At 38.7% G+C, this 13,722-nt stretch overlaps 1 protein-coding gene across 3 annotated transcripts in view; it reads right to left on the bottom strand.

The window, feature by feature from the left end:
* Positions 1 to 13,021, bottom strand: part of EIF2AK4 (eukaryotic translation initiation factor 2 alpha kinase 4) — a 36,214-nt gene extending 23,193 nt beyond the window's left edge. For 2 of the 3 annotated variants that reach the window (XM_056492725.1, XM_056492726.1), the window contains exons 1-13: positions 12,793 to 13,018; positions 10,857 to 10,972; positions 10,129 to 10,231; positions 7,428 to 7,601; positions 6,543 to 6,623; positions 5,941 to 6,089; positions 5,544 to 5,659; positions 4,719 to 4,876; positions 3,755 to 4,290; positions 3,268 to 3,377; positions 2,569 to 2,726; positions 1,817 to 2,229; positions 982 to 1,051 (exon numbers count right to left, since the gene is read on the bottom strand). In XM_056492725.1, the coding sequence (XP_056348700.1) occupies positions 982 to 1,051; positions 1,817 to 2,229; positions 2,569 to 2,726; positions 3,268 to 3,377; positions 3,755 to 4,290; positions 4,719 to 4,876; positions 5,544 to 5,659; positions 5,941 to 6,089; positions 6,543 to 6,623; positions 7,428 to 7,601; positions 10,129 to 10,231; positions 10,857 to 10,972; positions 12,793 to 12,945 (2,337 nt within the window). In that variant the 5' untranslated portion in view covers positions 12,946 to 13,018. Of the gene's footprint in view, positions 1 to 981; positions 1,052 to 1,816; positions 2,230 to 2,568; positions 2,727 to 3,267; positions 3,378 to 3,754; positions 4,291 to 4,718; positions 4,877 to 5,543; positions 5,660 to 5,940; positions 6,090 to 6,542; positions 6,624 to 7,427; positions 7,602 to 10,128; positions 10,232 to 10,856; positions 10,973 to 12,792 lie in introns of all 3 variants that reach the window. The other variant, XM_056492724.1, reaches the window with a different exon arrangement.
* Positions 13,022 to 13,722: the final 701 nt, after the last annotated feature.

A 13,722-nucleotide genomic window follows, 5' to 3' on the forward strand; every position in this document is an offset into this window, starting at 1 on the left:
TTCTATGGATAGGTTTGAAAAATAACAATATAATGCAATTACATTTTTGTAATACCACTGTGTCTAAATAAACTAGAAAAATAGGAGTGACCAACTCTCAAAGTGAAAATGTATAGCATTTTGCCATCATTAGATGCTGAAGGAAAATAATTCTGGAAGAACTGGATGAATCCTAAATTTCAAACTGTGTCTCATTAGAAAAAGAGAAAAAGATAAGATTTGAAACTAGAAGATAGAAAGCTTGCTTGATAAATAATGCAACCCCCACCCTCAACAAACAATTTTGGTATGGTATGTGCATATATATATAATGAGAAAAGAATGCACTGCCATATTATTAAATTATATACTGCAAACTTTTTCATACCAATGTATATTGTAACAGAATGGAAGGAGATGCAGCTTTAAATAAAAGCATGTTACAGATCACCAGGATTGGCAATGACATACTGTAGATGCTGTAGAAGAATGTGCATTGGCTTTCTAGTGATATGGTGCACTGACTGTCCACAGCAAGTGCTGTGATACAATCTTAAAATCAACTAAAACCTTTGTCATTATACTGACTTCCCCTCTCTTTCAGACAATAAGTATTTTGTCTGCTTTAAAAAGTGGCTATGAACTGATATATTGGTTAAAAGAATCTAAAAGCAGAACAGAATTTCAACTTTGAGAGGTATGAGACCATGCAATCCATATGGCCAACTGTTAAATCATAAACACACTGAAATGTTAAACCAGCAATAACCTGGGTCATGACTAACAACACCATCATATTTAGCTCAATAAACACTTGAGGAAACAGAATGCAGATTAACTGCATCAGACTGATTTCTGTGGGATGCAGCTCACAATGGACATACAAGGTTATGTTTCTGTACTTGCAGCAGAAGTGAAATAAACCTTCCCAACTGATCTGTTTACTTGTCAAAGACTATTTTATTATATTCTCATTTTTGCTAACTTTATCTTTACACTTACTGGAGAATGACCTTTACTATTTTCATCTTCGTTGTCAAAAATTATATCGCTTTCAGAATCTGTGGTTGGCCTGTTAAAAAAACAAACAAACAAAAAAAAAAACAGAAAGAAAAAAATCTCAAAAGTTCTACATAACAAATAATGTTTACTAAAGAATTTGAAAACTATTTTTGGGGAAAAAAAAAAATCTACGCTTCTGCTGAAGGCTTTCTATAGGCTTTAAAAAAAAAAGCAAAACAAAACAATACCCAGAAAAGCATCCTGCTTGCAAAGAAACACTTCCTTTGACAGTCCAGTTCTAAAAGGGAAGGTATATATTTGCCATCAGTAAAACTTAATTGCTATATCCAAGCAGCAAAACTGAGATAAGTCTATTTACTTGCTAATACAACAAAATCACCGTGAGTGAGAGAACTGAACCATACACAGAGGAAATCATGGAACATACTAATAAAAACCAAAATAAAAAAGGGCAAGTTTGGTATTTTTCAAGATTGTAATATTTCTGTTATTCTTTATTAAAAAACTTAATTCTCAAGGCTGGAAAAGACAGTCCAACATAAGGTAAGCAGTCATGCATTCTGGCAGAAATAAGCAGCTTTCAGAAGCCTACACCAAAAAATTTTCTACACAGATTGACAATTCTTAGAAAATTTCCTCTTCCTGGCTATCTGACTGCTGGCAAATACACTGGTTTTGAACAAGGGGACAGAATAAAAATGCTGCGAACTGCATCTGACAAAAGAGACAAGAATGACAAGACACAAACTTTAGTTTTTAGGAAAAACTAACTCTGCTCATGTTCCCTACAGTGCCAGTACTGAAGCCTACTTACAAAATTGAATGTGAGAACACGCCATCACCATCATCATCGTCATCACTGGACTCCTGATCAGCCCCACTGAATTTGTTGCTGGAGGATCTTTCACATGAAGTACTCCACTCAACTGAACTTGTCAAACGCGGAGGAGGAGCATTATTTTCCACATCACTTGTCTCCTCAGCGGAAAGGATGAAGAGACCGGTTTTGGGGGGCATTCTTCTCTCTTCGGTTGTTTCAGATGTTGACACAGTGGGAACAGGACTTTCATGTTTTTCTATCCAAGCATTGTAATACCTCACAATATTCTCATGGTTCAAGCGGGATAGCAATGTTACTTCCCCCTTAATCCTCCGAAATTGCTTGCTGGTAGGGTTTATGCGAATACGTTTCACAGCATAATAGCAACCATCAAGCTTATTTCTCACCTGCAAAATTCAAATTAACCTAAAGTCAAATGCTTACAAATGCCTTACCAAGGAGAGCCAGAAGAAACAGAAACTTCACAAAACAGGAAGTCTTTCTTTCACCTGGAAAATGACTACAATTCAAATGCAAGGTTCCCTATACTGACAGGCTTCTCCCAGCAACCTCTTGCAACAAACTTTCCAGACTACTCAGTTCCAGATAAAAATCTCAATACACGCACAGCACACTAGCAGACAGTAAATAAAACCATGCAAACATTGAATACATTGCTCTGCTTCAGAGAAAACAAATATATCCCCAAAAAGATTTCCATAGAGGAAACAATTTTTATACCATACCTTGATGACTGCTCCAAAAGCCCCTTTACCAAGTAATTTTAGCTCTTCAAACTCATTGTAGTATCGTGAAAATTGTCTCTGTGTTTCTGTGAAGAACGAAGCACTGGATATCCGACTGCTGGGTACAACTGTCTCCATGCAATCTATACCTGCTGAATCTGCAATGAAGACAAAGTCACCATCACTGGTAATATGGGGATAAGGCACTAGGGACTGTCTAATAAAGGAGCAAGAAGAAGACAAAACCTAAATTACTTCAAGTGCAACTAAACCCTAAAATACAGAAGTGGTCTGCATGTCAAGACCTAATACAAGCATAAATCTTAATACAGTTTTAAATTACTAGCATGAATTATGCTGGACAAAAGAATGATTTTAACAAGAACATAAGAAATAAAGAAGTCTCATTGGAACACCATCTACCAAAAACAAAGTTAAGTCTACATTTACACCATGTAGGAGGTGAATGAGTTTACAGGTTTCTTTAAAACTGCTTTATGAGCTGCTTCTACAGAAGAAAAAACAGCAGTCAGTCCACCCCAGCCAGTCATCGACAGAGAAGTTAAAGATCACACTACCTTTTAAGCTAGTTAATGCAACACACTTGTGCAATCTTGTGAAGCTGTAGCACAGCTCAGTTTTTCTTACTGCAGGCATGCAGTCCACTTAGCAGAATACAGGAAGAACCAAGTTCCTTACCATCTAGATTTTCTTCAGCTACAGGTATTTTTATTCGTGGAATGTTTACAAAACTATGTTGCAGCAACTGCTGAGGAGTCCATCTTTCTTTATCTTCCAAGCAAACACACCTGTTAGCAAACCACAGAGAACTATTTCACGTTTGACATAAATGTTAGAAGAGTACTTATTATCTTTAAGAAATTATTACCTCCATCATTCAGATGGGCATCAGAAGCAAAGATAGACTAAATGGCTTATTCACAGTGATACACAGTTGGTGGAACTGCAGAGAAAAAGAGCAGCAACCTGCTCTCCCAAATCCCAGATTAGCAGCCTAAGCCATAAGATCAACCTCTTCTATAAAACCTACAACTAGCAACAAGGAGGACTTATCTATTCTTTAAAAAACTGTTAAAATCTTTAAAAAATACAAAACCAAAGAAAACCAACCAAAAACTACAAGGAAAATCAAAGACAAAAAGATACAGGAATGTGACAAACATACTTCTCTAGAAAGTCTTGAAAGTCAGCAGGTAAATTGGTAGGAACAGCAACTGGAAATTCCTTGGTTACTTGGCCCTGGCTGAGTGAAAGCAGAAGCAAGCCCAGACGCCATACATCTCCCTTTTTTCCAGGTTTGTTGGGAAGACCATCCTCACTAAAACGAACCTTGGTTTGCTCAAAAACATCAGCTTTGCAGATGTCAGCTAAGCGCTTGGAAATGCTGTAGTCTGTGACCTTGATGTTTCCTTCAGCATCTACCAGGACACTGGAAGCACAAAGGACCTTGTGCACTACTGAATTACTGTGCAAGTAGTCAAGAGCTGACAAGATCTGGATCACGTAATGGCGCAACTGCTCAACTGGAACTGAAGTCTCTTTGTGTAAGTATGTAGAAAGGCTGCAACCACTTATGTGCTCCACTAAAATATCCACCACAATCGAGTCATCCCGCTCTTTGAGGTTCATGCATTTATAATGTACAATGTTTGGGTGACTTAGCTTTGTCAGTGAGCTGAACTCTGTCTCTGCTCCCTGAAGCTGGAAGAGAAACACAACATAACATGCGTTTTGACATATCTTGGAACACTCTACTAATAAAATATGCAATGCAAACAAAATACTTATAAAACATATGACTTCCTCATACTTTTCTAAAAAGGAAGTATTGTGCACTGGAGAAAGTACAGCTTTCATTTCTAACAGGTAAGCTTGATTCCCTCTTTCTTCAGAATTTCAGTATTTTATTATATTACTTATGCATACTTGCAAACCCTTGCATTTGTACTATTGTAAAGGAACTCCTGAAAACCCCAATACATTAATCTTTTTTCACACAGATACTCTAAAAGATTAGCATTTTCAAGTTCATTACTACCCTCTCAAGTTTAATACAAATTAGCAGCCTAAAGATTAGCACTGAACCTCATCTAGTCTTTATTAAACCACATGCAAAATATAAGCATTACCTGTTTCTTAGACTTCTCAATCTTTTCTATTTCATGAGTTGTAAGAAACCTTCCCATCTTTTTTTGCCAGTGCAGAACCCACTCATATATTAGAACAAAGTCCCCACTGTAAATTTCCAAGGCATTGTAGACAGATTTACCAAGCTGTTCATCCTTGCCTATACACAAAGGGAGAGAAGAGGAACATGACTTCTTTTGTTTCTAAGGATTTGACAAAAGCTCCTGCAAATGCTAAATAAATACCAATAAGCCTGTTTCCTGAAGTCAGAAACATAAAACTACTTACAACTAGACAAGACACGTATCTATTTGGTACATATGGAAAATACCAGGCTTGATGAGACTGAATGCTAAATAACAGTACTCAAATGAAAGCAATTGCATATTGACAAAAAACTGCTGCACATTTTAAAGAATTTCAAGTTTTAATAAATTAAAAACTTTCCTCCTTAGCAAATGCCAAGCTCTACACATAGAAAAATTTTATATTTTACAGTTTGAGGATGAGCAATTGTGTTACTTTCTCTAGAGACTTTCAGGCTGTTCATCCACCCAGTGAGGAAGTGCTATGTTGAAAACAATGAAAACATTTGGAGGTCTTTTTGTCTGTTTTGAAAACAACCTGGAGGTCTTCCAGCTCAAAGTTTCCTGTCATGTCCTGTATTAATATTTTTGCTAAACCTGCTGCTTTTATGCCACTGCTATCAGCAGCAATGACAGAAGAGTAAGTATGCATTTGCATCCCTGTGCTTATGGGTGGTTTGACATGTTACTGAAAGCATCCCGAACTCCAGCATTTCAATTTGCAATTTTAATTTTGCTTACCTAGACATTTTCCTTTATGGACAGTAAGCTGACCAGCACCACTTGTGCTGAAGTTGAGAACTTCGTGATTTCCAGGGGACTCTTCATTATTACTAACAGAAAGCTGGCGTTCTCGTCTGCAATGTGAAGACAATATTTTTCTTCAACTCAGAAGGACAGCATATTTAAAGTTAAATACAAACCATAAAAATTGGAAAGTTCCCAAGTTATCCACAGCACACGGCTTAGTTAAACTATGAAAAATGAAGGTGGGGGAAAGGTGGCAGGGAAGAGTCCAAAATGAACAGGTCAACAACATGGCACACTATTCTCTTGCCTGTAATCTAATATTTGCAACTAAATAAAATAAATAAATAAATAAATAGATCTAAAAGAATCCACATGCAAACTGACATACTTTGAACGCCCAGCTGAATTTGGTCGGTGTTTATTATTCGCTCCATGTTCCAAACAGCTCCCATTTAAACGTGAAGCAGTTCCATGCCCTGCAGTATCTCTCCTATGAGAATCTTCCTGATTTGTCAGAGCAGCTATTTCCAAACGTTCCTATAAATCAGGAAAAACACCAAGTAAGTACAGAAGCCACTCTTACTATCAAAATATGCAAGTACTTAGTTATTATTCTGTGGAGTCATGCAGATCACAGAAGAAATAGGTTTTCATAATAAGTGTATGCATGAGGCCAAAGAAAAAGTGCTGAGATTTCAGAAAGTATATTTTGGCATTGTCCATGGCACGAATGTAAAGAAACTGGAAACATTAATAAACTAGCTTTTTTCTACGTCTGTTTGAAAATGTCCACCTTGGCACACTCAAGACACTAGTATATTCCAGAAATAAGCCCCAGAAATAATCAAGAACCCATTTTAATTTAGATCTACTAGAAGACCTTAATAAGAAAAGATGTCCAAGAAAAATCTCAAATTTTTACAAGTACTGCTACAGTACTGGAAAGAACTTACTGCAACGGTTTTTTGCACACCTGCTTAGAAAGAATACCTGTTTGGCAATCTCTTTCTTTTTTCTTTCTTCCCTTTTCTCTTCCTCCCTTCTCTGAATCTCATTAAGGATTTCACGTTGCTGAAATAAATTTCAGGTGTTAGAGATGCAACAGTACATGCAATGCAACTGCTACAATCTTATCCTAATTTAAAAGTAATAAAACTATGATGCTGATTTTTTGGAAGTGCTGAAGGAGGACTTAGACGATGTCACAAGAATAAAAAAACAGAAGTCAAATTAGCTCTCCTGAGGAAGTTCACAGCATCAATTGTATGACATAGAAGAATGGATTTGTAAACTTCCAGACCAAACAAAGTTTCACACACACACAAAAAAACGCAGGGAGATAAATCCAAATGATCTTTCAAAAACCAGAGCTATTCTATCTGTATTCCCCACAAAGTAGAATCTTCACACTCCTAAGTCCCTGTGAGACTTGGATGAATCCCCTCATTTCTAGTGAAGGATATTTGTGCACTGACATCTCTTTAGATTAAATTTGTTGCTCTCTAGAGATGGCTGTCGCAGTGAATGTTCCAGTCTTCCTGAGAGTGAAAGCAGGTATGATTACCTGTCTGCCTGGCTAACACTTCCTAGTTTAGGAAGGAATGCACTTAATATGTACATTTGCTTACACTTTTGTGTAAGGTCCTCTTGATAAGTAATTTAGGTTTGTTTCAGGCATAAATATTTCCCCAGGTTAAAACCACATCTTTAAAATATTACAATTACAGCAGCAGATAGTTCCTATAATGCATATATTGATCAACTCAAACTGGCAGGTTAATAATTCACTAAAACTCACATTATGCAGAGTGATTTTAAAATCATTATTATCTCATTTTAAGAACATACGGTTATTCATACTTTGATTTCTCTTACCTCCTGCTCCTCTCTTCTCTTAACTTCTTGTGCCCTACGCAATTCCTCCTGAGCCAATCTTTCCCGTTCTTTCTGATGATTTTTTAGCATTTCTTCATGAAAAGACTTAGAAGGTGGTTTATTATACTCGCTGAGAAATGACTGTACATGGTCAGCAAGTTCAAATATCATCACCTGAAAGAAAGTAAGTATGAATAACATGCAGAGTCAAATGATACCCACTGAAGCATGACTGTCAACGTTGTTATTTATCAGGAAGATTTTATCATATTTCACTATTTTTTGTCAGAACTATTTATTAATAAAGTGTAATAGGAAAAATCCCTGACCACAGTAGCAAAGATGGCAAAAATTACTGAAAGACAGACAACTTAAGCCATCTTATTTTTCTAACAGAAAAGTGAAATTTAAAAAATTATTTCCTCATCTTCTTTTAGACACAATCTTTCTACTCCCAAAGATATGGGTTTATGACACATGAGCTACAACAGAACAAATCCCTTGCACTTACCTGTCACTGCACCTACTGCTATGAAATAGTTATTATTTCACTGGTAACCACAAATCCAACCATTCCTCTGCAAAGCAGTCTCCCAGTTAGAACTGTAAAGTCACATAAGGCATTCCATATTCATATAACCTCAACTACTAAAATAAGAAGTGCCCTGAAAACTCTGCTTAGCTAAATTCTGCTACATGGTTTGCCAGGTCGGAATCAATTTTCAGTTACTGCTTACTTGAACTGTGTATGTATTGATGACCTATTGACCTGTCAGGGCTTAAGCTTTCATTATTAATTCAAGCAATGAATTAATTAACAGTGCTAAGAGACCATTTTAGCTCTAAAATTAAACAATAGTACAGGACAAAGGTGCAGTCAGCACCACTGAGCAGGATTTGCATGTATAGATAGGAAATCAGCCAAGTTAAATTGTACCATCTGTCTGTAATAGGGTGACATTTAGAAAATTCTCAAACACTGAATCCTCTGCTTGAAAGTAAGAATGAAGCCAGGAAGCAATTCAAAATAGAAAAAACAGCAGAATATGCATAAATCTGACACGTGCAACTAAAATATCTTTCCCAGGTTACTAATCAGAAGGCAAGGCAATAATTACATGTACACATTATTAAAGAAAAAAACAAAAAACAAGACAAAACTCAATAATTAAAAAAAGACTGACAATTTGCTGTTCAGTTTGAACAGGTAGTTGAGGTATTGTCAAACTTTTTATATCACAGAATACAATTTAGTAAGGAATACCTGTCAAGGCAGAGAGAAAAGTTATCTCCTTTTTGCTGCAGATAAAGTAATTAAGGAGAGCATTGCATATGCCATTCATACATTCATATGTGCCATACATGTAACTTACAAGCACACCTACACATTACTGGAGCAAGCATGACTCTTTGGAAAATCAACATTAGGAAAATGTTTGTCATATTTTTATGTTCTTTCAATGAGAACAGAAAACAAACTGGGGCTTGAAATCCCTACAGGCGAATAATTCTTGTGGTCAGCTGTGAGTAGACCAAATATATATTGCATGGTTTTGTGGTTACATAGAGAATTTAACCCTTTTACTTCCCATGAATTGTCCATAGCACTGCCATTAGAAAAAAACAAACAGCAAAAAACAAACCCCACCCCCTAAATTCCAGAATATATTATTAAACTCCTAATTTCCAAAGATACTGAAAAAATTGAGGAGCAAATTCTTTGTTAATGAACAGAACGTATCTGGCTAAAGCAGTTATTTTGAAAGTATCTGCAGAAAAATTGGCAATCAAAATACAAGTAAGGTACTCAAATGGAAAAAAGGCTTGATGTGGCAGGAATGAATGATAGATAGCTCTTGCTAAACATGTGAAGTTGACAGGCTTGGGAAACTGAAAGCAAAATACTATGCCACTTCAGCCTATTATGATGTCCCTAGCTGTGTAATTTGCACTTTTAAAAAGACAAATGGAGCTATTAAAATGTGTTCACCTGCAATATTTCCAAGTAGAAATAAGAAACATGCCAATTCTTTGTTTGCTTGTAATTCTTTGAATAATATCAGTCCTCAATAAGAACAGAAAGGTATCATTAATACTAAACATACCCAAGAATGTATAAAATCTCTTAAAATAGATAAAAGGTCTAAGCTTCCATGTTCCTCCATCTTTCCCTTTTTACCTATTTCCAGGGAAACTCAAGTATCACTACTGCTAAACACAGAAAAAAAAAGGCACAGTGGCATGGAGTGACTGTGCTACGAACTGCTGAGCTGGTTGAGGTCTCTTGCTCTTCAGTTCAGCATTAAGCAAACAAGATCACACGGAAAAACTCCCCAGGTAACCACTGTTTGCTTAAACAGATATGGCCTCCTAAGATAGTCATATCAACTTGAAAAGAAAGCTCTCAGTTTTACAGTTAGCATTGCTTTCCATACTGCCAAATAACTCAGAACCTTTTAAACAAATAATGTGAACCTTTAAAATGAAGGAATAAAGCTTGCAGTATTTATATACTGGATTTTGAGAGAATTCATAATCTGAACTTTCATTAATTAGAAATATTCCTAAAATATTACTCCTCCCTTAAAAGCAATGCAACTTACACTTGGATGTATTGGATGTATTCCACTATATTATACAATATATCTTTAGAACTATTTGGGTCCAGAGTATATTTCTCAAGGAAGTAAAAAGCTCTTACCTCTCCACGGCGCTGTTTTGCCAGTTCAGCTAGTCTGGATTTTAGTTCATTTATTTTTTCATTTGACAAGCCTTTTGAATTTTTCAATTGTATTTCAGGAACTCTGAGGGACAGCAACAAAACATAAGAAAGTCTTCATTAGAAAAACTGAGTGTAAAAAGCAACAGATTGTTGATAAAAACTATGTGAAGGAAAAGAATGGAGTTCATAGTCACTTGGCAATTAGTCAATGCTCAAGTAAGCAGTATATAAATATTACATATACAAGATAAAGTCAGAAAACATAAAATGCCGGTCACCTGCAACTCCTTCACCACTCTCTATGGAGAACTCTTCCAAAAGCTAATCCAACAGAGAACAACACATGGCTTTAAATAAAAAGGAGATTCAATCTGTCTCAGTTAAAAGTCAGGATTTCAAGGAGTTTAACAAGGGTTAGACAAGATGCCATAAGATGGTGGCAGGTACATCTGTGTTTATGGATCTCCAAGCTACAAACTGGAGCTGCAGTTTTGCACTGACAAACTCATCCCTATCATCCTCCATTGCACAAAGGACTAAATCCAATTCAGGTGCCAAAGTTTAGAGTTGCATATTATAAAACACCCCAGGCTTAATAAATACTGACATGCAGAAAGCAAGAGTGATGAACAAAACCACATGCCTTTTCAAGTTACACTTTACTATGGAGAGCAGAGAAAAAAGGTTATATTTCAATGTTCACTTACGTATCAGGGTAAGTGTGTGGACACTTGACCCACAGGTCCACTTTGGCATACGCTTCATTAGCACCAGTCAATCCCTGAGGACGCAGAACTAAATTAATTTCAGGAGGCTGTCGTACCTAAAATGGAACCCAAAACTTCTGATTGAAAAGAGTTGCTTGGTTTTGCTTTAATGAAAACACACAAATCTCAATCTATATTATAGTAGAATACAGCTCAGACTATCCAAACCACAAAAAAAATACATTAATGTGTTGACACCGCTCAATAGCAGTGAACTGGTCCACTGATTAACATGGTTTATGCAGTATATTTTTACAACTTCTTCACATAGGTGTAGTTACAGTCATTAGAAAGATGATTCAGACTGAGCAAAAATGAGGTTTTATAATAAAACTTCTATATTCTGCTTGCTGTAAGATAACAGTAGAAAAAAATTAAATAAACTTAACACAGGTTACTTACAGCACAAATTAAAGTATTCATTATAAAACCAGCATTTTTCTTTTGTGTTTAGATTACTAACCCAGGAATTATATTATTTTCCAACATGGCAACAGACCATAACATCACATTGATACATACCTTACATGGCCAAACAAATGGACACTATATTTTTTTTAGTTGTATTTTGTGTTTTGCCATAAACAAGAATTTTAGCAAGCATTGCCTTCCCCATCCCCACCCTGTACAAATTACCTACCCATAATCAGAATAAAGTAAAATATGCCCATATAAGCATTTCCAACTATTTCTTTTCAATTAGGTTTAAAAACAAACAACAAAAAACAACACAGCCCTTAGTAATGTGAAAATCAGAGAAGGAAGTAAGACCACATGGAATAACAAATACAGAAACAGATGGTAATACCCCCTTTGATCTTCCAGTAAAGAGGAGAACATGTCAAGTGAACAGTATGTCAGGTATGACCTTCAAACAGACTGAATACTTCTAGAAACCCAACAAATTACTAAGACTGCTCTTACCAAACTTCATAAAAAGAGAAAAAAAGTCGTAAGTTGCTGCAAAAAATTTAAGTTCAAGTCCTGGCACAAAAGAAAGCAGAGGATATATTGTAGACATTCAAGACAAAAGAATGGAAAAAAGAAACAACAGTAAAAGTGAACTTATGGAACAGAACAGAGTGACCATTATCTCCAGGCACAAGAAAACAGTATCATGGACACAGCTGGGAAGGAAATATCATTTTGATGTGGACACGAAAGACAAATGGAAGAGAGTAGTGAGTACCTGAGCATTAACTAGTTGTAATTTAAAAAAATCCAAACCTATAAAAATGAAAGCCAAAGTATTCTCAAGGAAAATAGGTGCACTGTGAAAAAAACACAGCTTATAATAACTATGCAAACATCATCATGCATACCGGCGAGATGAATTAATTGAGCAGGCATATAATTAGAAGGTTAAGGAATGAATTAAGAGGCAATCTTTAAAAAGCCTGATGATTAATTAAAATGCAATTTATGAGCACAGCACTGATGACAGAGAGAGCGCTTCTATCTCGAGGATTAATGGCAAAGGCGGCCGGTTGCAGGGCTGCGGGAAGGAGCACGGGCTCGCAGCGGGAGCCGCGACACGTCAGGCAAGGAAGGCAGGACCGGCCCCAGCGCGGCAGCGCCAGCTCCGCTCCGCCCGGGACCCGGAGCCGCTCCGCACCGGGACCTGGCTCTGCTCCGCTCCGCACCGGGACCTGGCCCTGCTCCGCTCCGCACCGGGACCCGGCCCCGGACCCGCTCCGCACCGGGACCTGGCTCTGCTCCGCTCCGCACCGGGACCTGGCCCTGCTCCGCTCCGCACCGGGACCCGGCCCCGGACCCGCTCCGCACCGGGACCTGGCTCTGCTCCGCTCCGCACCGGGACCCGGCCCGGCCCGCTGCGCTCCCGCCCCGCGCGCTGTGCGCGAACCCCGCTCGCTACCTTCCAGGCCTGGCTCTGCCGCAGGTCCTGGAAGTCCTGCCCGTAGATGGACTCCAGCACTTGGAGCTCGTTCTCCTGCCGCAGCTGGTAGCTCTCCGGCGGCTCCGCGGCGGGCTCCGCCGGCAGCTGCCGCCCGCCGCTGGCCCGGGCCATGTCAGCGGCGCCGGCGGGGGCGCGCAGCGGCCATGGCGGGCCCCGCGCTGCGCCCTGGCACTGGGGCCGGAGCGGGCCCGGCACCGCCTTCCCCGCGGCGGGAGGAGGAGCCGGGGCCGCCGGCGCCGCGCGGAGCCCGCTGCTCGCCCACAGAAACGGGTCGAGCTGGAAGGGACCCATAAGGACCGCCCGTGCAACGCCCTGCTCCTCATGGGACTCTCTGAAAGTAAACAGTGTGACTAAGAGCACTGCCCAAACTCCGGGAGGTTTGGTGCCATGGCCACTTTCCTGGGAACCTGTTCCAGTGACCTCCGGGTGAAGAACCTTTTCTTATGTCCAGTCTGAACTCCCTCAGAACCGGCCTCCTGGTATATCTGCATTACAGAATAGATTTCATGTAGAGCTGGGGCAGGACACAAGCTCCTGTGAAAACTGTGAAAAGGTTCCCACCGACAATTGCTGTGGTGAATAATAGCAGGCGGAGGGCGAACACTCCTTGGTTGAACTGCAAACAGAAAGCGAGGCCGGGTGTCCTTGGTGGGACCTGCCAGGGAGAGACAGCTCGGGGCTGTCAGGGGAGCAGCGATAACCAGAGAAGAAAATGTGCTTTCCTTCGGTCACTTCACATGGTAACCACTGAAAAGGACTGCCACAAGATGGAGCCTTTAAAATTTTGGGATCTTCATAAAGAAACCCCAAGTAAATTCACACATACAAGATTATCTATTAGATTAATAATCCCCAGGTAAAGAAAAAATGTTACAGTAGTCTGCAGCT

Source organism: Oenanthe melanoleuca, chromosome 5 (genome assembly GCF_029582105.1).
Source record: "Oenanthe melanoleuca isolate GR-GAL-2019-014 chromosome 5, OMel1.0, whole genome shotgun sequence".
Taxonomy (NCBI): Eukaryota; Metazoa; Chordata; class Aves; order Passeriformes; family Muscicapidae; genus Oenanthe; species Oenanthe melanoleuca.